This window comes from Sceloporus occidentalis, unplaced genomic scaffold (assembly GCF_023333645.1).
Source record: "Sceloporus occidentalis isolate IW3139 unplaced genomic scaffold, rSceOcc1.0.p SCAF_25, whole genome shotgun sequence".
Classification (NCBI taxonomy): domain Eukaryota; kingdom Metazoa; phylum Chordata; class Lepidosauria; order Squamata; family Phrynosomatidae; genus Sceloporus; species Sceloporus occidentalis.
In genome coordinates, this window is record NW_028317005.1 from 4,300,125 (window position 1) to 4,322,030 (window position 21,906).

The following is a 21,906-nucleotide window of genomic DNA, read 5'->3' on the forward strand; positions in this document are numbered from 1 at the left end:
AGACGTTTTGTGGTTTCTTTCGCCCAGACCTAATCACACTGATATGATTGGCGAGTGCTGGCTCCAAAGCGCTAGAGTCGCTCGCAAAGCGGGGCATCACCAGGCGGCGTACAACGCTCTGCTCAACGCCGGGGACTCCAGGCTGTCTGAGCTTAACGTCGAACGTGCTAAGTGGCTTTGGTCCAAGGTAAGCAGCTTCTTGGCTTGTTTTCTCAATCTGTGGCAAGCGCGCACATGGGCAAAGCAATGTACTGACTTTTAGTTGCTGTAACTGGTAGTTATAAATGACTAGTAACGCTCCCTTATGTTCCCCGCTGACGCAGGGTGACGTGCACCAGGCTCTCATCGTCCTTCAGAAGGGAGCGGAGTTATTCTTGCCTGATAACAGCGCCCCTCCAGAGCAGCAGCTCATCCACGGCAGGGCTATGTTACTGGTAGGACGTTTCATGGAGGAAACCGCTAACTTTGAGAGCAACGCAGTGATGAAAAAATATAAAGTAAGTCTCTCACAGAGGTCCTGATTGTTGTTGTTATTTATTGATTTATATAGCGCCATCATATCCCGCAGCTCTGTACAATTGGTAAAAAAAAAAACCCATAACAAATGGTACATAACATAACATTTCCAAAGCAAGCTTATGGATTAAAAAAAAAGAGGCTGACAACTTCAGAATGCCAAGGACAAATATTGTTTTCATGTATTAGCATGTGTGTTGCCACAGGCGGCGCATGTACGTAGAAGTGACATTTTTGCACGCAGTCTGCTAACGTTTTTGCCGCTTTTGCAGGACGTAACCAGTCTGCTGCCCGAATGGGAGGACGGCCATTTCTATCTCGCCAAGTATTACGACAAGCTGATGCCGATGGTGACAGACAATAAGATGGAGAAACAGGGTGACCTGATACGATACATAGTATTTCACTTTGGCAGGTGAATGCATTTTATGCACCCTATATAAAAAAAAAAAAGAAGATAGAAACTTACATAAAAGTTGTGTGATTGGAGCATCACTTCTTTTGGGTTCAGTTATTATATTGGTAATAGTAATAGTTATTGTATAGATAATAGTAACATGAAACAGCTCTGCAGCACTTCGCCCTCCAGTTGTAAATGAACTACAGCTCCCATGAAGCACTGCATAGAAAGGGTTCTTATGGAGATCATGTTGTAGTTCAACAACAGTGCTGTTTGAAGTGTCCCTCCATTCCCGTGTAACTAATAGGCCTGGCTGAGTTGGCCTAGGAAAGGGTTTTTGTTTATCACCCGGTTTTAATGCAATGTAGTTGTTTTTTTAAATCCCAAGGTCTCTGCAATATGGGAACCAGTACATCTACCAGTCAATGCCGCGAATGCTCTCATTATGGCTGGACTTTGGAGCAAAAGTATATGAATGGGAGAAAGGTATGGCTTTTGAATAACTATGAGTTACTTTACACTGACCCTTTGTGTCCCAGTCTCCTGTTATATGTTTGCTGCGTTCTCATTCTCTGGTCTTGAATCCCTTCCCAGCTGGCCGGGCTGACAGACTGCAAATGAAAACTGACTTGGTGAAGATTAACAAGGTCATTACAGACCATAAAAATCACCTGGCTCCGTACCAGTTCCTAACAGCCTTCTCTCAGCTGATCTCCAGGATCTGTCACTCCCATGACGAAGTGTTCGCGGTGCTCATGGAAATTGTGGCCAAGGTCTTTGTGGCTTATCCTCAGCAGGCCATGTGGATGATGACTGCTGTATCCAAGGTAGCATATCAAGCTCAATTTTTAACTTTGGATTGGGTTTTCAACCATCACACATAACATCAGTACTCTGTGAAATAAACATTCTTTGAAAGTAGACAGAGATACAATGAAATGTGGTCTTGGCAGGGTTTAAAACAATCATACCTGCTTGATTATTTAGGGACAGAACATACATGTCATATAAAAGCAGACTATGACAAAGCACAGAATGCATACATCGGCAGCCATACATTTGTCAACCTTCATATTTGCATTTTGGCATAAAAGAGTTCTATACCTCAATCAAAGTCAAGGTTAATGGTGTCAAAGTCAAGTGGTTAGCAAAGCATTAATGGTGGGAATGTTGAGAGTATTAGCAGCTGGTGATATGTTATACTTCGTATGAACAGAAGGACTACAACTGCTGATTATATAGAAGTCACAAGTCGATCAGTAGGTTAGCAAAACATCATGGGAGTTCACGTTCTGTAACAAATACGGAGCTGATGCTTTGAGTCAGTTGACTTAGGCGCGGACTTGCATGTGGGTCATGTATTCTTTTTTTCATCATCAATAAGTCTGCTGGCGTTTTTAACGAAATGTTACGTTTACAGAGATTCTGCTTTTATTTCTGCGGCTGCATGTTAACTTGTTACGCTGGGCTGGTCGGCACCTGCGAGGCAGGATTTACTAATTCTGTGAATTACTCCCACAGTCATCGTATCCAATGCGTGTGAACAGATGCAAGGAAATACTCGAGAAAGCTATTCACATGAAGCCTGCTTTAGGGAAATTCATCGGTGACGCGACGCGGCTCACGGATAAACTCCTGGAGCTGTGCAATAAACCGGTACGTACGGTCAGCGGCGTGCAAGCCGGTCTGCAAGCAGAGAAACCCTCCTGGGTTCATGGTTATCTGTATTAAAAGACAAAGCTGTCCATTTACTAAAGTGGGAGCTTGCAAGAGAGATAATCATTTCAACTCCCAAATAGCCATCTGCATTATGGACAGCAAACCCTGTTGAGTCTCTCGTGCGGGCTGAGCGGAAAGGTCGCTGGATCGTTCATGGTTTGCATATCCCTGATATCGGGAAGGTCTGTGTTCAGTTCTTCTGCACACTCTTTTAATTATTTGATTTTAATGAATCAAACTGGACAGTCCCCAAATCCCAAATTTATGGAGTTCAAATAAAAGGCCTATGATTGCAGGATTATGTATTCTTGTTCAAAAGGTAGGAAGTATATATATATATATATATATATATATATATATATATATATATATATATATATATATATATATATATATATATATATTACATTGCCAAATGAGGCACTTTATAACATAAATTGCCGCTTTTACATTCTGCTGGCCTCGGACCTGCATGCTTTCCTATTATGTTAATGGAGCCATATTGTCTACAGACAATCCTCATCTCAGCCACCGGGTAGTAAGTGAATGTGAGAGTAAACTGTAAATTCATGAGTGAAGTCTGCTTTCTCGAATATTCCAAAATATTTTTCATTTTTGTTTCTTTACTTCTTTTTTACTTTTAGGTTCAGTGCCACTTAAGTTTGAATCAAATATTTTTATTTTTTTCGCACGTCAATCTTTTTTTTATTTTTAGGTGGATGGGAACACTGGCACTCTGAGCATGAGTGTTCACTTTAGGCTGCTCAAGAAACTGGTTGAGGAACAAACATTCAGTGAGATCCTGATTCCGTTACAGTCAGTGATGATCCCAACATTGCCGTCTACTGCAGGGAAGCGCGACCACGCTGACCATGATCCTTTTCCGGGGCACTGGGCATACATCGCTGGTTTTGATGATGTTGTGAGTATTTTTATATAGAGTCTCTGTTTAGTGGTGAAGATATAGGATATGAGGCCTTCCCCACACCGTTGATTCGTATTTCTTATGTTTAATGTAATTTAACAGTAGCCAATGTAATAAAACACATAATTAGACCAAACTTGTAAGAAAATGTAGAGTGCATATGTACTTCAGATGTCCTGAAATATGCCAAAATTCACAGCGATGTTCACTTTGAGGGACAATGTTGGAGAAAAATATTTAATATGTATTCTTTGCTCATCACTGTTCCCCTTCCATCTCAGTGTCACACTTTGCTGCCATTAGTACTGGTGTACCTTTGACTGGTACATTATACTGTTTGCTGTTGTAAAATAATATGTGGCTATTAGGCTTGGGCCAGAAGGTGCCATAGCCATATTAGTGTGTAATACTGAATTAAACCCGTATTATTTATGTCCCTCCTAGGTTGAGATTCTGCCATCTCTCCAGAAACCGAAGAAGATCTCGTTGAAAGGATCTGATGGAAAATCCTACATTATGATGTGTAAACCAAAAGACGACTTGAGGAAAGATTGCAGACTTATGGAGTTCAACTCCTTAATTAACAAAGTAAGTTGTCCAAAAATGAAGTAAATTGACACAACTTTTGGATTTTAATCCTGAGAACTGTTCATTTAAATTGCACATTCCTAAAAATCCTTTAATGTGTCAACCCTGCAAACTGAATAACTAGACGATTTTCGAAATATTGCTGACTCGGCATGCTGCCTTTCTAATCTTGGGTTTTGTAAACACATGTATAAGACATTTACCATTTTAATTAACCAATTTACGCATCACGTTCCTTTGAATCAGATGAATTGTCCTTAAATGCACTTCTACACGAAGACAAAACATTAATTGGACGCTCTTGTATGTTAAAGAAATAGACCTTAGGAGACCCGCAATGATATTATTTCCTATGATGGTTTAATAACTGAGAAACCAACAATGACACATTTAGGATCATTTTTCTGTTTCCATGGCGACAGTCTGCTCTTGTGTCCAATTTGACAATTTGTCTCATTACGAATGAGACACAATTTTCCATGATTAAAGAATTATGTCTGGGAAAGGTCTGGATATTTAATAGTACTAGAGACGTGCTTATGCTGCTTTTAACATGTAAATAATGTGAAACATGAATGTTAGACGATTCAGCAAGAATGCAAAAAAATGCTGTGGTCTTTGTGGTTCTCAAGTGCAAATATCCACGGGAGTGAAGGGGTTAAATATCAGATATTTTAACGTTATGGTAACTGTTACCTGAAGCCAGCAAACATTTACCTGAGTTGTGGAACCTTTTTGTAATGCTTTGTTGCTGTTCTAGTGTCTGCGTAAGGACGCAGAGTCCCGGAGGAGAGAGCTTCATATCCGAACCTATGCCGTTATTCCATTGAACGACGAATGTGGAATAATAGAATGGGTTAATAACACAGCAGGTTTCAGGAACATACTAATCAAATTGTACAAGGAGAAAGGTGGGTTAATTTACATGAACGTTATATTCTGAACCATGCCTACATATAGAGTACAGTTTGAGTCTGTATTCACCCTGTAACCAAGTTAATAGAATTCAATGAGGTTTGTAACATCGTTACTAATTGCTTTGTTCCTACCCAGGGATGAGGCGGCCGGATACATTAGATATATGGCAGGGGTGTCCAAGTTTTTTCTGCAGTGGGCCACTTCATCAGAATTGTATACGTGCGCGGGCCGCACTCATTTTTCACTGTGACAAAAAATATGGCCTTTAATAAAATATGCAGATTAAAATAAAGTAAAATGACACAAAACCTTTACTTTTCCTCTCACTGATTTCTGGGCCTTGAAAGTTTTGCGAGTACAAATTCAGGATTCCCTAGATTTATTCTAGGGATGAACTAAAATGAAAATTCTGGACCAAAACATTCATGGTTCACTTAGCCAAAACCGAAAATGACCCCCACCTTTAAAAATACTAATAAAAACTCACATGTTTAATAAAAGTAGGTAACACGCAATTGGACAAAATTAGCAATATGACTTGGCATGATAGGAGTGTGATTGCTGTTAGCCTAGGCAACCAGTAAATGCTGGTACCTAGGCATGATGGGACTGTGCTCGCTGTGATTGCTGTTAGCAATCACACTCCTATCATGCCAAGTCAGCCAGTACATGCTGGTACAGGGTGGCTGTAAGTGATGTGCAGACCCCATACTGCTGGCAGCATCACTACACAAGGGGGGCAGCTAGCTAGGTTTCAGCATGTACTGGCTGACTTGGCATGATAGGAGTGTGATTGCTAACAGTAGTCACAGTCCCATCATGCCTAGGTTCCAGCACTTACACATCCATCCAGTAAATGCTGGAACCTAGGCATGATGGGACTCTGATTGCTGTTGGCATGATAGGAGTGTGATTGCTAAGTCAGTCAATACACGCTGGTACAGGATGGCTGTAAGTGATGTGCAGACCCCATACTGCTGGCAGCATCAATACACAAGGGGGGCAGCTAGCCAGGTTTCAGCATGTACTGGCTGACTTGGCATGATAGGAGTGTGATTGCTAACAGCAATCACAGTCCCATCATGCCTAGGTTCCAGCACTTACACATCCATCCAGTAAATGCTGGAACCTAGGCATTATGGGACTGTGATTGCTGTTAGCAATCACACTCCTATCATGCCAAGTCAGCCAGTACATGCTGGTACAGGGTGGCTGTAAGTGCAGACCCCATACTGCTGGCATTATCACTACACAAGGGGGGCAGCTGGCCAGGTTTCAGCATATACTGGCTGACTTGGCATGATAGGAGTGTGATTGCTAACAGCAATCACAGTCCCATCATGCCTAGGTTCCAGCACTTACACATCCATGCTATCACACACACACACACACACACACTCATTTATTCATATAATCATTAATTCACAGATTCATTCCCTCAATCACACACACTCATTCAAACACCCACCCCACCCCACCCCCTCCCCTTACCTGTACTGCAGCTCCCTCGATGCCGCTCACAGACTTCAGCAGGGGGCGCGGCCTCCCTCTGCCTTCTCTGCTAAAGCACAGAGGAAGTAGGAAGTCACGTGAACTCCGCTTCCTCTGTGCTGTCCAGAAGACCCTCCCACAAGTAAGTAGCAGGGCTTGAGGTGCGGCTCGTGTAAGATCGGTTGCCCTGGCTGCCGATCTTACGCGGGCCGCACCTCGAGGTCTCGCGGGCCGCATTTGGCCCGCGGGCCGCATGTTGGACGCCCCTGATATATGGTGTTGCATGTGTTATAAACGCATTGGCTATATGTAGCCAATATATATATATATATATATGTATATATGGTGGATGGCATAACCATATTAAAATATTTCTTTAGTGGCCTAGTCTAAGCAGGACATTGATGTCCTGGGTTACCTTTGGGGACATGACTACAGACAAAATCAGTACCTTGGCAGACCCCCTGTCTATTACCCTTCCTTCTTTTGCTAGATCATTCCTATGAGCAACACATTTGGAAGACTGTCCTCTGGCCATTACCTCGCTGTCGGGTGCTAGAGATTAGGGCTGTGTCACGCAAGCCTGCTTCTCTGATATCCAATCCATACAAATCAGCTCTTTGACCATTTCTAAAATGTTTGTGTATTTATCAGATACATCTTATATACAAAAAATACACGTATGTACATTAAATCTTTATCAGCGATAATATATATTTTATAGGGATATACATGGGTGGAAAAGATCTTCGCCAGTGTATGCTTTCCAAGAGCGCCCATCTACAGGAAAAGCTGAAGATGTTTAAGGAGACTCTTCTGCCTCGTCATCCTCCAGTATTCCACGAATGGTTTCTGAGAACATTTCCTGATCCTATTTCTTGGTAAGCGTTCACGGAATTACAAAGCCATAGTTAAAAAAAAGACACGTCTTTGTTTATGTGTCTTCCTTTTCCTACACCTTTAGTAATTGTTTTCCGGACGCTGTGTGTAAGCACCGAGTATTCTCCATTGTATTAGCAGTAGTCGGATGCACCAGAAAGTAGATGCAATGCAGTACAGTCTGTTCCTAGATAATGCAAACCGTTTTAAGTAATATTTCAATATTTAAGATTTGGTTTCATTTTAGGTACAATAGTAGGTCAGCCTACTGTCGGTCGACTGCTGTGATGTCCATGGTTGGTTATATACTGGGTCTCGGGGACCGACATGGAGAGAACATTCTATTTGATTCATTTACTGGGGAATGTGTGCATGTGGATTTCAATTGTCTCTTTAACAAGGTAAACGGTTCAACATCAACTGTAAGCAATGCAGTCAATGGTGGTTAGCAATTGGTCTTTTTTTTTATCATCATCATTATTATTATTTTTGTATTCAAACTTGTCATACGATTAGAAACTTATCTGGTCATCACTGCTGGAAAAATAAGAGTACCTAGGGCAGGGGTTTTTAGGGACTTGATGTTTTTTTAAACCGTCGGCAGGTTTAAGACTATAATGTTTTTACATTTCCACCAGGTCAGTGGGATGCCAGGAGTGGAGTTTAGAATAAAGTGAGTTAGTGTGTTCCGGCGAAATACTGACTGGCATACAGATCTATAAGATCCAACAAGCTGTCAAACGGCATTTGTGATAATGTGGCTACTTACGCCGGATGTTGCTGTAAAAGGGGGCAAATCGGGTACCACCAACAATCCAAATTTGGTTACAAGGCAGCCCCCTGCACCAGGAACTCGCACGGAGCGTGCAGCGCCACTTAATGCATGACATCTATGCAGTCAGTATAGGTTTTTGGGCATTGAACACCATGAAAGTTTTAAGGGGTTCATTTGCTTTGGGTAGATCTTTGGTAGATTTGCTTTTGCTGTTTTTTTAATAATTTTTAGGGAGAAACATTTGAAGTTCCAGAAATTGTCCCATTCCGCTTGACTCATAACATGGTTAACGGGATGGGCCCCATGGGGACAGAAGGTCTCTTTCGCCGAGCATGTGAAGTCACCATGAGGTTAATGAGAGACCAGAGGGAACCATTGATGAGGTAATGTACATGATACCACACGTTGAAAATATATTTTTATTATCAAGCAAAGATGAACTAAAGTAATGTATAATGTGGATTTGCTACATCCCCAGTCCTAGGTGTTCAGGGGCCTATTAGAGGAATAAATTTGCAGGAACATACCAGAACTTAGCTTCCTATAATAAAGATGAGGCACATGCTTATTTTACCTATGCTTTAAAGTTATATGGACTTTATGCATTGATAAGGGATATCAAGCTTGCCTGTGCCCACTCTGTCCCTGAAACAGCCTGCCTATGCCAACTCTGACGCCCCCCCCCCCAGTTAGCTGTTTGAATTAAAACAATGAGAAGCCTAATAGATCCAGAAGGGTTGAAAATATATTTATATGTTCATAAACTATAGCTAAAATGAAGCTGTCGAACTGCATAATGCTTGCGTGCAGAGGTTTGTTATAATGAGGCGATTTCAGCTAATCACAGCGCCCCGCGGGTTGTCTCGCAGCGTCCTGAAGCCTTTTCTGCACGACCCTTTGGTAGAATGGAGTAAACCGGCGAGGGGTGGCAGCAAAGTTCAAGCAAATGAAACGGGAGAAGTTATCAATGAAAAGGTCGGTATCTTAAATACCCCTAAATAATGTGTATGATTATCAGTCTGACTATCGATATTACTTTGCTGCAGCTAATATCTAATGAACGTAGTCGTGCAGAACCTCTTATTGAGCTACAAGCTATTGTGATATTACATTAGAAGGAATCGTATGACAGATTAATCAGTCTCTCTAGAAACGTGTGGAATATTTTAAATGCTTTTTTCCCATCTGCAGGCAAAAACACATGTGCTGGACATAGAACAGCGCTTACAGGGAGTAATTAAGACTCGGAATCGTGTGAAAGGACTCCCGCTGTCCATTGAAGGACACGTTCACTACCTGATCCAAGAAGCTACTGACGAGAACCTTCTGAGCCAGATGTACCTGGGCTGGGCACCGTATATGTGACCCTTTAAAAACAGTCTTCTGTACATATGTCCATTACCCTTTCATTTCTGGTCACTTAGTGAGATATATATATATATTTATAAATACATATACATATATACATTCACTACAAAGGTAGCTGGTGTATGGACCAAGAAATTAGATTTTCTTTCTTATTTCATTGAGCTTTCATTGAGAAGAAAAAAAGATGGAAGGCTATTGTGATATGTGTACCGGTACCTATGTTTTTTTGCGGAGACAGGTAAACTTGGAACTAAAGATATATATTTTCCTGTATCTTACTATTTTAATTGTTAATCTTCTAAGGAAGATGTTAAGATTTCTTGAAACTAAACTGACAAAAATCGTATGATAATTTCTGTTGAAATGAAGTCATATGTGCATTCATGTTATCTTCCACCCTCGGTGAGCTTCAATATACCTCCGTGGAGAGTCACTTTACGGTGCCACCAAACCGGTGTAGGCCTGCTAATCCGGAACATGGTTTATTGTGTTGATGTCTGTGGATCTGTTGAGCGGGCCAAGTTCTTTTCTGATCTCACAAGCCGTTCTGACTGTATTTAAGGAACCACAACATACGACTGTTGGGACGGGGGGGGCTTCCTGTTACCTGCTGTTGTAAGCAGATAACTTGTTACTAACCCGTATCGGTTCAGTTAAACAGAACTGCACTTTTTGTTTTGAGTGATTTCCCCCCCTGTATATGTTGTCTGGGTAAAGAAATATTAGAATGTTTGTTCTGCTAAAGTATTGAATATGGCAGCAAATAAATATGGTACAATTCTTTCATAAATCTTGCGAGTGACGCTTCTTCTTGAGTTATCGTGTTTTTAAATCCATCATGTTAAACAGATGATATGTAGCGGGCAGTACACGGGATATATGCACATCAATGCAAAAGCCAAGCAACAGCTACTGTGCCAGGGAGTGAATACAGTCATACAAGCTTGAGTAAAAGAAAATGTGTTCAAATATTCTTGGGGGTGAAATTTGAGACGTTATGGCTACGGGGCAGAGTAAAGAGGATACCTGCAATCACTGGAAACAAACATATTGTTACATTAATGTTAAAGTCAAGTGGCAAGACCCCTCCGTTCCCTAGAAGGTGAATACGATTCTCTGTGCAGAGAGAGGGTTAAGATGTGTTGCGGATCATTACCTGAATGAGGCCTTGTCTCTAAAGCTTGCAGTCTGTTTTACTTTAGCCAATATATGTGAGAAGAAACGTGATGAAAACCAGTATGAAGTGGGTGTATAGAGAAGGAAATTCAATAAAAAATACTTCCCTTATTATATTGTGACCTTCCCGGATACTCAGCTGCAACCCGTACAAAACACTCTCCAAGTGTTTCCAAACAAGAACTAAGAACACTAGGGGGCGCTCGTGTATACCGGTTTCAATGAACAATAAAATACAAAAAAAGAAAAAATATAATTGTGTAATATTAGACCCAGGTGATATCGCTGCAAGTCTGTGCGATGCACTTACAGTGTTTACACGTATACAGGCTTCAAGAGACAATCCAGTCTTCCAGATGGATGTGTGACCAATATGCAAAAAAGCAGAGAGACAGGTAGGGACCCCAATGGTGTGTTATCACGCAACGTATGTACCACGCAAAATACCAAAATGCACTTACACTTCGGGAGGGGTTTATGAAACCCTTACACAGCAAATGTCTTTTCTCTGCTCCTTTTGTAACTGCTTCAGATGATCTGTATGTGTGGAGCTGTATCCAATGCTGGAATCAGACTACATCCACTATATATGTAATATAAAACCTATTTATTCAAGGCTTACAAGCCAAAATAATAAAAGATTAACAATCATCCGCTAAGGGATGCTTAAAATGAGTAAAAAGTCCAAATAAAAAGTAAGAAGAGCTCTATAAAATCCTCGACGCGTTTCGCCAGTTCCGTGGCTTCATCAGGAGTGTTCTTCGTTATCGGTGTGTGGTCCTTTTAAATTGTATGCGACGCCATCTTTTTCCGCCGGCGTCCGACGTCAACACGTTCGTTTTCGTCATTCCGTCCGTTTCACTCTCCTCCCGTTTGTCTCCTCCTCTCCAGACGTTCTCCTTCTCGCCAGACGTTTGTCTCCTCCTCTCCAGATGTTCCGTAGGGTTCAAAAGGCAATCGGTAAGTAAAGATTATATGTTATATATCTTAGTCAGAAACGATCGAGTATATCGATCGGTGTCTTAACCCCATGATCTAATATTTTCGTTATAGGTGCCTATTGGTGCCGCCCATACTATATATTATTTTGGTGATCGTGAAACGACATTTCAATAGTGGGGACGGAAGTGGGAGGTAGCCGGAGTTGTTTTAAAAGTCGTGCCATTCATAGTATCCATCTGGTGTCACCCCCTTAGATCGTGATATAAGCAGAGGAGGCCTCATACGGACAAACATAATATCTGAGGTAAGTGAAGGAAGATCATAAAGCCAGACTGTGCTTTAAGTGATTTCGTATATGGTGTATATCCCCTTAATGACAATTGCCGGTCCTGGCACGGCACGGAAAAGCATGTGCTTTACGACAATTGACGTGCCAGGACCGGCACGTCTTTAAACGGGTGCAGAAAGCGATCTACTATCGCTTTCTGCACCCAAAAAGCGTTGCTGAATGCCTCGACCTCGAGGCATTCAGCAACGCCGCGATCGGCACGAAGGGGCCATCTCTGGCCCCTCCACGGGGCGTCAACATCCGCCATACTTTGTATGGCGGCGGACGCCCGTTTTAAAAGCGTTTAGGAGGCGATCGACGATCGCCTCCTAAACTTAAATGGTGTCGCTGGAATGCCTCGATCAGGAGGCATCCAGCGACACCAAACACTAACCTTTTGATGGGCTGTGACCGCTCCGGAGAGCGGTCACAGCCGCAGCTGCCGGCAATCTTCGCCATCAAGGAAGATGGCCGCCGTCCTGTAACAGGAACCACAAATTTTAAAAGTTCGCTAGATAGTCCAGACCATCTAGAGAACTTTGGCTCCACTTGCAGGTTGAATACAGGTACTGCATTCACCATGCAAGTCAATGGAGCCCAGCTTTCTAATCACAGTGTGATTAGTAAAAATAAATTAAAAAATAAAATAAAATTAATAATAATTAGAAAAAAATAGTAAAAAAACAGTAAAATGTAAAAATCATTTCCCACTGATGTCACTATCAGGGGAACCTCCAAGTTGAAAAAAAATGTTAAATTTTTTTTTAAAAAAAATAATAAAAAAAATATATATATATATATAAAAAATATATTTTTGTGAGCAAGTCCTAAAATTAGCATATTAGCTTAAAACAATTCTCGCATGGAAAGAGTTAAAATACTGGCATATTAAATGCCCGTGGGGTGTCTACTTTTAAAAAATGTATGATTTGATGGGGTAAATTGAATTGGCCGGGTTCAACAACGTCCCAATTAACACGGGGGGAAGGATGGCCACACATCTAATTTCCAATTAGAAAAATGCACACGTACCAAATGTGGCCTTTTAGTTCCCCCAAAAAATGACACACCCATGCATGTGGGGTATCACTGCACTCAGGAGATGTTGCTGAACACATTATGGGGTGTCGTGTGACAGCGGCATATACCAGGAGCTGTAAATTCATACATAAAGTAGGTGTGTGTGGGAAAAATACACACACAAAAATATTACTGCAAACTTTGAAAAAATGCTGGTGGTAAAATATGTGCATGCAAAGAGTTAAAATACCAGCATTTAAAATACCCTGTGGTGTCTAGTTTTGAAAAATCTATGGTTTTGTTGGGCACACTGAAATGGCCTGGCTCAAAGATGTACCAAATAGGGCATGGGCAGTGGATCCCAAATGCCAAAGTTCAACATTGAAAAAAGCGCATGCCCCAAATGTGGCCCTTTTGCCCCAAAACAGCCAGGCAAAATCATTCATGTGAGGTATCGCTGTACTCAGGAGATGTTGCTGAACACATATTGGGGTGTTTTGTGATAGTGACATATACGAGAACATTTTAATTCATACCTGAATTAAAATGTGTGTGGAAAACCAAATGCAAAAAAATGACTACCACAAAGTTTGACAAAGACTGGTGGTAGATATGGTGCATGGAAAGAGTTAAAATACTAGCATTTGAAATACCCTGGGGTGTCTAGTTTTCAAAAATATATGGGTTTATTGGGCACACTGAAATGGCCCGGCTCAAAGATGTACCAAATAGGGCATGGGCAGTGGATCCCCAAATGCCAAAGTTCAACATTGAAAAATGCGCATGCCCCAAATGTGGCCCTTTTGCCCCCAAACAGCCAGGCAAAATCATTCATGTGGGGTATCGCTGCGCTCAGGAGATGTTGCTGAACACATATTGGGGTGTTTTGTGATAGTGACATAAACTAGAACATTTTAATTCATACCTGAAGTAAAATGTGTATGACAAAACAAATGCAAAAAAATGACTACCATAAAGTTTGACAAAGACTGGTGGTAGATATGGTGCATGGAAAGAGTTAAAATACTAGCATTTGGAATACCCTGGGCTGTCTAGTTTTCAAAAATATATGACTTGATGGGGTAAATTGCATTGGCCGGGTTCAAAGATACCCGAAATGGCACATGGGGGGGAAGAATTACCAGATTTGGAAAAAATGGCTTTGAAATAGCAAAACGCTACCTGTACTTATTGCCCCATAATGGGTAGAAAAAAGCAAAAAACATAAAAACATTGGGTATTTCTAAACTCAGGACAAATAGTAGAATCTATTTAGCAGGTTTTTTCATTACCTTTTATAGATGAGTAAAAGATTTTTCAACTAAAAGTTAGAAACAGTCATTTTTTTCTAAATTTTTCACCATATTTTATAATTTTTTTAATAGTAAATAATATGATACAATCAAAACAATGTCATCTAAAGAAAGCCCTTCTTGTCCTGAAAAAAACAATATCTAATGTGTGTGGGTTCAGTAAACGGGAAAGAAGAAAATTACAGCTAAACACAAGCAGCGCAGAAATGTTAAAAAGGCCATTGTCACAAAGGGTACAAAAAGTAAAATCAGCCTTTGTCTCGAAGGGGATATAGATATTGTATTCTGTTTATTTTTAGGGGCAGTACACTCCAGACATAGAGGACTGGAAACAACATGCAGAATGTCCTTTATCCTCAAGGAACACCTCTACAGCCCGGCATCACCACAGAATATGGGTCCATTAAACCCCAGTGATAGAGATAACTATTACATAAAATAACATTAAAATTAAATAACATCAAAAATAACATTAAAAATTATAAAATGTGAGAATGAGTTTTTTCAATAGGGAAAAACCAAGGATATAGATAGTCCTATTTCCCTGTGCTGAATGTACTAAGAATACAGAGGATCGCTTTCTGTGTGTATTTTTATAAAAAATAAAATAAAATAAAATAAAACATATATACTTGAAAACTGTGTCCTATTGTATGTCTCACATATACGTAAATATGTCTAATTCCATATTGAGACCACCTTTTTTGAAGGTTTTCAATTTGAAAATCCATTCGGTCTCCCGTTTGGACAAATACTCTACAGTGCTGCCTCCTCTCCAATTGGGAGGTACCCAGTCTATCCCTATAATTTTTAAGGACTCTATTGAATATTTTGGACACATATTACAGTGTCTGGGGACACTGTGTTTGATGTCTTTCTTCCTTATATTCCCAAGATGCTCCAGTATCCTTTCCTTCATAGGTCTTATTGTCCTGCCCACATACTGAAGGCCGCATCCACATTCTAATAGGTAGACTATGTTTTTCGTTAGACAATTTATAAAATGCTTTATAGTATATGTTTGACCTGTTGTTGTGCCTGTGAATTGGTTGGTTTTTTGGGGTAAGAACGTGCACATCTTACAAAAGCCACATTTATGAAAACCACTCGGTTTTCCACCTATAAGTATTTGGGGTTTCTTTACTCCTATGTTTTTTGGTAAGACACTAGGGGCTAATATTGTTTTTAATGATCCTGTTTTTTTTAAAATTATCTGTGGTCTGTCCGGTAATACTGTACCAAGGACCTCATCATTTTTTAAGATATGCCAGTGTTTATTTAAAATCTGTTTAATTTTATTCGCTTGCGTGTTGTATTGAGTAAAAAAAGAAAAGCTAAAATCCTTATCTTGAGAAGGTCTCGATACCCTATTTTTGTTGTCCAAAAGTAATTGTCTATCAACTGCCCCTACTTCTAATAGACTTTTGTTTAGTTTCTCTTCCGGGTAGTTTTTCTCTATGAATTTCTGTTTAATTTCATCTGTTTTAATTTCAAAATCTTCTTTCTTGGTACAATTCCTTTTTACCCTCAGAAAGAGGACATCAGACGAACAGATATTAATCCCGGAGAAAGAAGGCATTGTTAACATATCATCCATCTCCCTCACACAAAATGAAATAAGTTTACTTAAAAAGGGTTTAAAATTCGCACCAGCTAGAGGTCCTAATCAGTTCCAATTGTTTTTAGACACCCAGAAGTATTTGAGGAAACTTACAGTGAAAAGGTTCTTTAGCAAACCAGAAAGAATGGATATCAGTGGAGATATAACAGTAGAACTATTTTCACACACAAATTTAAAACCCAAATCCAAATTCTTCCCACAAAATGAAAAAAGCCAACATATTGAAGTCTTTACTGATCTCATACAAAAGGACTTAGAGAAACTGGGTAATAAAACCAAAACATATAACTTAAACAAAAACGAACAAAAGGCACTAAAAACATTAAAAGAAAAACATGATATAGTGGTCAAGCAGGCGGATAAAGGTGGAGCTACGGTTGTGATGGACCGTCTCTACTATATAAAAGAATCCAGAAGGATCCTGGGAGACACGGTTACATATAAAAAACTCAGTAAGGACCCCACGAAGGAATTCAGTACAGTGCTATATAACATCCTAGAGGAGGGTTTAGAACAAGGAATCCTTAACAAGAAGGAGTTTAATTACTTGAAAAAGGAACATCCGAAATTACCAGTATTCTACTTTCTCCCGAAAATTCACAAACATCTGAAGGAGCCACCTGGTAGACCCATAATTAGCGGTATTGACTCACTCACATGTAACACGTCTGAATATGTGGACTTTTTCCTCCAGAAATATGTTCCAAAAATTCCAGCATACCTTAGGGATACTACCCACCTCCTTAATACATTGAAAGATATATCATGGTCCCCAGGTTGGATGTGGGCTACAATGGACGTCTCCTCTTTATACACCATCATTGATCATGCACAAGGATTGGAAGCCATAGACAAGACAGTATCAAGAGATATGGACATAAACTCACTACAGAAATCATTTATTTTAAAAGGTATTAATTACATATTGACACACAACTATTTTTGGTTTGAGGAAGAATTCTTCCTCCAACTTTGCGGTACTGCCATGGGCACCAGGTTTGCACCGAGCTACGCGAACCTATTCGTAGCTGAATGGGAAAATCAGTATATATGGAACAACAACCCATTCGGTGCAAACCTGGTGCTCTGGAAGCGATACATAGACGATATCCTCATTATCTGGAGCGGATCTAAGGAAGATTTGAACGAATTCATTAAGTATACGAACAATAACAAATGCAACCTAAAGTTTACCTCAAATATTCAAGATCAACGAATTGAATTTTTAGACGTAGAATTGTTCCATGAAGACAATCAGATATGCACAAGAAATTACAGCAAACCCACCGACAGAAATGGATACATAAATTATAATAGTTGCCACCACCCTCAATGGTTGGACAACATCCCCAAGGGTCAATTTCTGAGGGTAAAAAGGAATTGTACCAAGAAAGAAGATTTTGAAATTAAAACAGATGAAATTAAACAGAAATTCATAGAGAAAAACTACCCGGAAGAGAAACTAAACAAAAGTCTATTAGAAGTAGGGGCAGTTGATAGACAATTACTTTTGGACAACAAAAATAGGGTATCGAGACCTTCTCAAGATAAGGATTTTAGCTTTTCTTTTTTTACTCAATACAACACGCAAGCGAATAAAATTAAACAGATTTTAAATAAACACTGGCATATCTTAAAAAATGATGAGGTCCTAGGTACAGTATTACCGGACAGACCACAGATAATTTTTAAAAAAACAGGATCATTAAAAACAATATTAGCCCCTAGTGTCTTACCAAAAAACATAGGAGTAAAGAAACCCCAAATACTTATAGGTGGAAAACCGAGTGGTTTTCATAAATGTGGCTTTTGTGCACGTTCTTACCCAAAAAAACCAACCAATTCACAGGCACAACAACAGGTCAAACATATACTATAAAGCATTTTATAAATTGTCTAACGAAAAACATAGTCTACCTATTAGAATGTGGATGCGGCCTTCAGTATGTGGGCAGGACAATAAGACCTATGAAGGAAAGGATACTGGAGCATCTTGGGAATATAAGGAAGAAAGACATCAAACACAGTGTCCCCAGACACTGTAATATGTGTCCAAAATATTCAATAGAGTCCTTAAAAATTATAGGGATAGACTGGGTACCTCCCAATTGGAGAGGAGGCAGCACTGTAGAGTATTTGTCCAAACGGGAGACCGAATGGATTTTCAAATTGAAAACCTTCAAAAAAGGTGGTCTCAATATGGAATTAGACATATTTACGTATATGTGAGACATACAATAGGACACAGTTTTCAAGTATATGTTTTATTTTATTTTATTTTATTTTTTATAAAAATACACACAGAAAGCGATCCTCTGTATTCTTAGTACATTCAGCACAGGGAAATAGGACTATCTATATCCTTGGTTTTTCCCTATTGAAAAAACTCATTCTCACATTTTATAATTTTTAATGTTATTTTTGATGTTATTTAATTTTAATGTTATTTTATGTAATAGTTATCTCTATCACTGGGGTTTAATGGACCCATATTCTGTGGTGATGCCGGGCTGTAGAGGTGTTCCTTGAGGATAAAGGACATTCTGCATGTTGTTTCCAGTCCTCTATGTCTGGAGTGTACTGCCCCTAAAAATAAACAGAATACAATATCTATATACACCATATACGAAATCACTTAAAGCACAGTCTGGCTTTATGATCTTCCTTCACTTACCTCAGATATTATGTTTGTCCGTATGAGGCCTCCTCCACTTATATCACGATCTAAGGGGGTGACACCAGATGGATACTATGAATGGCACGACTTTTAAAACAACTCCGGCTACCTCCCACTTCCGTCCCCACTATTGAAATGTCGTTTCACGATCACCAAAATAATATATAGTATGGGCGGCACCAATAGGCACCTATAACGAATATATTAGATCATGGGGTTAAGACACCGATCGATATACTCGATCGTTTCTGACTAAGATATATAACATATAATCTTTACTTACCGATTGCCTTTTGAACCCTACGGAACATCTGGAGAGGAGGAGACAAACGTCTGGAGAGAAGGAGAACGTCTGGAGAGGAGGAGACAAACGGGAGGAGAGTGAAACGGACGGAATGACGAAAACGAACGTGTTGACGTCGGACGCCGGCGGAAAAAGATGGCGTCGCATACAATTTAAAAGGACCACACACCGATAACGAAGAACACTCCTGATGAAGCCACGGAACTGGCGAAACGCGTCGAGGATTTTATTGTCAGGGTCCACGAAGAAACCCACAACGCAGTGACTCACCTGAGTACCCGCTGACTGCGGGTACCAGCTCCCACACCGCTGCTCTCACTGCTCCTGCCACAGTGCCGGTCTCAAAGAGCGAGCGCGCATGCTCCCACCTCTCCTTATTCACTCCTGAATGGAGAGGGCGGGGAACACACACCACCGTCAGCACGTTCAGGGGGAAGGGCGACCTCTGGTGGTAGCTTTAAAAATGAGCACTGAGAATCATTCAGTGCTCAGTTATTGTGCTGTTAAGAGCTACATTGTTGTTCTCTCCTGAGCCCTGTTATTAACCCTTTGGCTTTTGATACCGACTACGCTGCTTTCTCCTACCCTGAACCTTTGGCTTGTTACCGACTACGCTGCTATCTCCTACCCTGAACCTTTGGCTTGTTACCGGCTACGCTATCAAACCTTTGGTTTGATCTGGACTTTGCTGGGTTTTCCTGCATATCGGGTTCCTCACCTTGATCCTGACATAATAACTGAGCCTGTCATGGAACCCGCAGGATTAGCTGACTCTATCGCTGCCCTTACACAGCAGTTGACCGGTTTTCAACAGACGCTCCAAGATATGCGGGCTGACCAACAGAATCTACGGCAACAGGTGCATCACCTGCAGTTACAACTGAGTGCACCTACCGAACAAGTTCCACCTACTCCTTCTACGTCAGCACCCCCAGTCGCTGAGGGCGCTACTGCCCTTGAACCCCAAATCCCATTACCGGAAAGGTTTTCAGGAGATCATAAGGCCTATCGTGTTTTCATTACGTCCTGTGAGATCCTGTTTCGCCTTAAACCCCGGACCTACCCTACCGACTACATCAAAGTACATACTGCTATAGCCTTGCTCTCTGGTGAACCTCAACTCTGGGCACACCATCTTTTACACAGTAATAGCCCGCTGTTGGACTCTTGGCATTCGTTCCGTGAAGCTCTGGATTCCCTCTATGAGGACCCCTTCAGAATGTCCTCTGCTGCTACTACTATGCGTACCTTGAAACAAGGCCGGCGGCCAGTAGAGGAATACATCACAGAGTTTCGGCGTCTGGCCTTAGAGTCTAACTGGAACGAACCAGCACTCCATGACCAATTTCGCTGGGGTTTATCGGAGGCCATAAAGGATGAATTAGCCCGCACTTCTGTTCCGTCCTCTTTGGAGGAGTTTGTGCGCCTGGCCACACAAATTGATAGAAGGCTCCGGCAGAGGCGATCTGAGCGACAAGCCACGTCTCCTAGCTGGACACCTGTACGTACCCTTCCCAGGGCACTCTCTCCTCCTTCTACAGAGGAACCCATGCAGATCGGCATAATTCGAGGGCCACTCTCGGATGCGGAGAAAGAACGTCGCAGATCCCTGAACCTCTGTATGTACTGTGGTAGACCTGGCCATACCTACAAAGACTGTAGAACCCGTAACCGCTATACTCAGGGTAAGAAACCAACCACCCTGTTTCATGTTAATTCTGGAAGAAATCCTTGTCTATCACCTCACTTATCCATTTCCGTATCTTTGCAGTGGATTAAAGGGGAGATCCGTCTCCCAGCCATGATAGATTCCGGCGCCAGCGGAAACTTCATTGACGCCAAGACACTTCAGATTTTGAACATCCCTACACGTTACAAGAAAACTCCTGTCTCTATCCAACTAGTGGACGGAAGCCCTCTTAAGACCGGCCCTATTGTAAGGGAGACCATCCCTTTGACCCTCCAAATAGGGGTCGGCCATGTTGAGACCATCCAATTCGACGTTGTTCCTTCTCCGGTATCTCCTATTATCCTGGGCCTCCCATGGCTTAGGAAGCATAATCCTTGTATCAACTGGGAGTCTGGCGTGCTCCAATTTACTTCCACTCAGTGCACCATCCGTTGCATAAGGACTGAATCCATCTGCCACACACAAGTTATGCTTTTACAAGAAATTCCCCGTCCCTATTATCAATTCAAAGATGTCTTCGAGAAGAAAAGTGCCGATAAACTTCCCCCCTCCCGACCGTATGACTGTCCTATCGACCTTTTGCCAGGTGCGGCTATCCCCTTCGGCCGTATCTATCCCCTCTCAGAGCCAGAACTCATCACATTAAAAGAATATATAAAGGATAACCTGGCGAAAGGTTTTATACGTCCTTCCACTTCACCTGCGGGAGCCGGCATCTTCTTTGTACACAAGAAAGATGGGGGTTTACGTCCCTGTGTCGACTACCGGGAACTCAATAACATCACGGTGAAGAATCGCTACCCGTTACCCTTAATCTCGGAGTTACTAGAGCATGTGCGGTCTGCTAAAATCTTTACCAAGCTGGACCTCCGTGGGGCGTACAATCTGGTCCGAATGCGGAAGGATGACGAGTGGAAAACGGCTTTTCGGTGTCGCTACGGACATTTTGAATATCTAGTGATGCCGTTTGGCCTATGCAATGCTCCAGCCACCTTCCAACACTTCGTAAATGATATTTTCCACGACATCCTAGATCATTTTGTAATAGTGTACTTAGATGACATATTGGTGTACTCTCCGTCACTAGAGGAGCATCGGAGGCATATGTGTCAAGTATTGTCTCGTTTAAGAAAGCACGGACTATATATTAAATTAGAAAAGTGTGTGTTCGAAGTGCAAAGAATTGAATTCCTCGGGTATATACTATCCCCAACCAGTATCGAGATGGACCCAAAGAAAGTTTCGGCAATTCTCAA

General features: G+C 41.2%; 1 protein-coding gene across 1 annotated transcript in view; it reads left to right on the top strand.

Moving 5' to 3' along the window:
• Positions 1-9,576, top strand: part of LOC149300277 (serine/threonine-protein kinase atr-like) — a 31,790-nt gene extending 22,214 nt beyond the window's left edge. Inside the window, exons 34-47 of the mRNA XM_089485375.1 lie at positions 28-187; positions 324-497; positions 789-931; positions 1,305-1,402; positions 1,511-1,743; positions 2,438-2,572; positions 3,351-3,557; positions 4,005-4,148; positions 4,909-5,059; positions 7,282-7,438; positions 7,684-7,837; positions 8,443-8,594; positions 9,081-9,186; positions 9,403-9,576. Coding sequence (XP_089341501.1) covers positions 28-187; positions 324-497; positions 789-931; positions 1,305-1,402; positions 1,511-1,743; positions 2,438-2,572; positions 3,351-3,557; positions 4,005-4,148; positions 4,909-5,059; positions 7,282-7,438; positions 7,684-7,837; positions 8,443-8,594; positions 9,081-9,186; positions 9,403-9,576 — 2,188 coding nt within the window. The remainder of the gene's footprint in view (positions 1-27; positions 188-323; positions 498-788; positions 932-1,304; positions 1,403-1,510; positions 1,744-2,437; positions 2,573-3,350; positions 3,558-4,004; positions 4,149-4,908; positions 5,060-7,281; positions 7,439-7,683; positions 7,838-8,442; positions 8,595-9,080; positions 9,187-9,402) is intronic.
• The last annotated feature ends 12,330 nt before the right edge of the window (positions 9,577-21,906 follow it).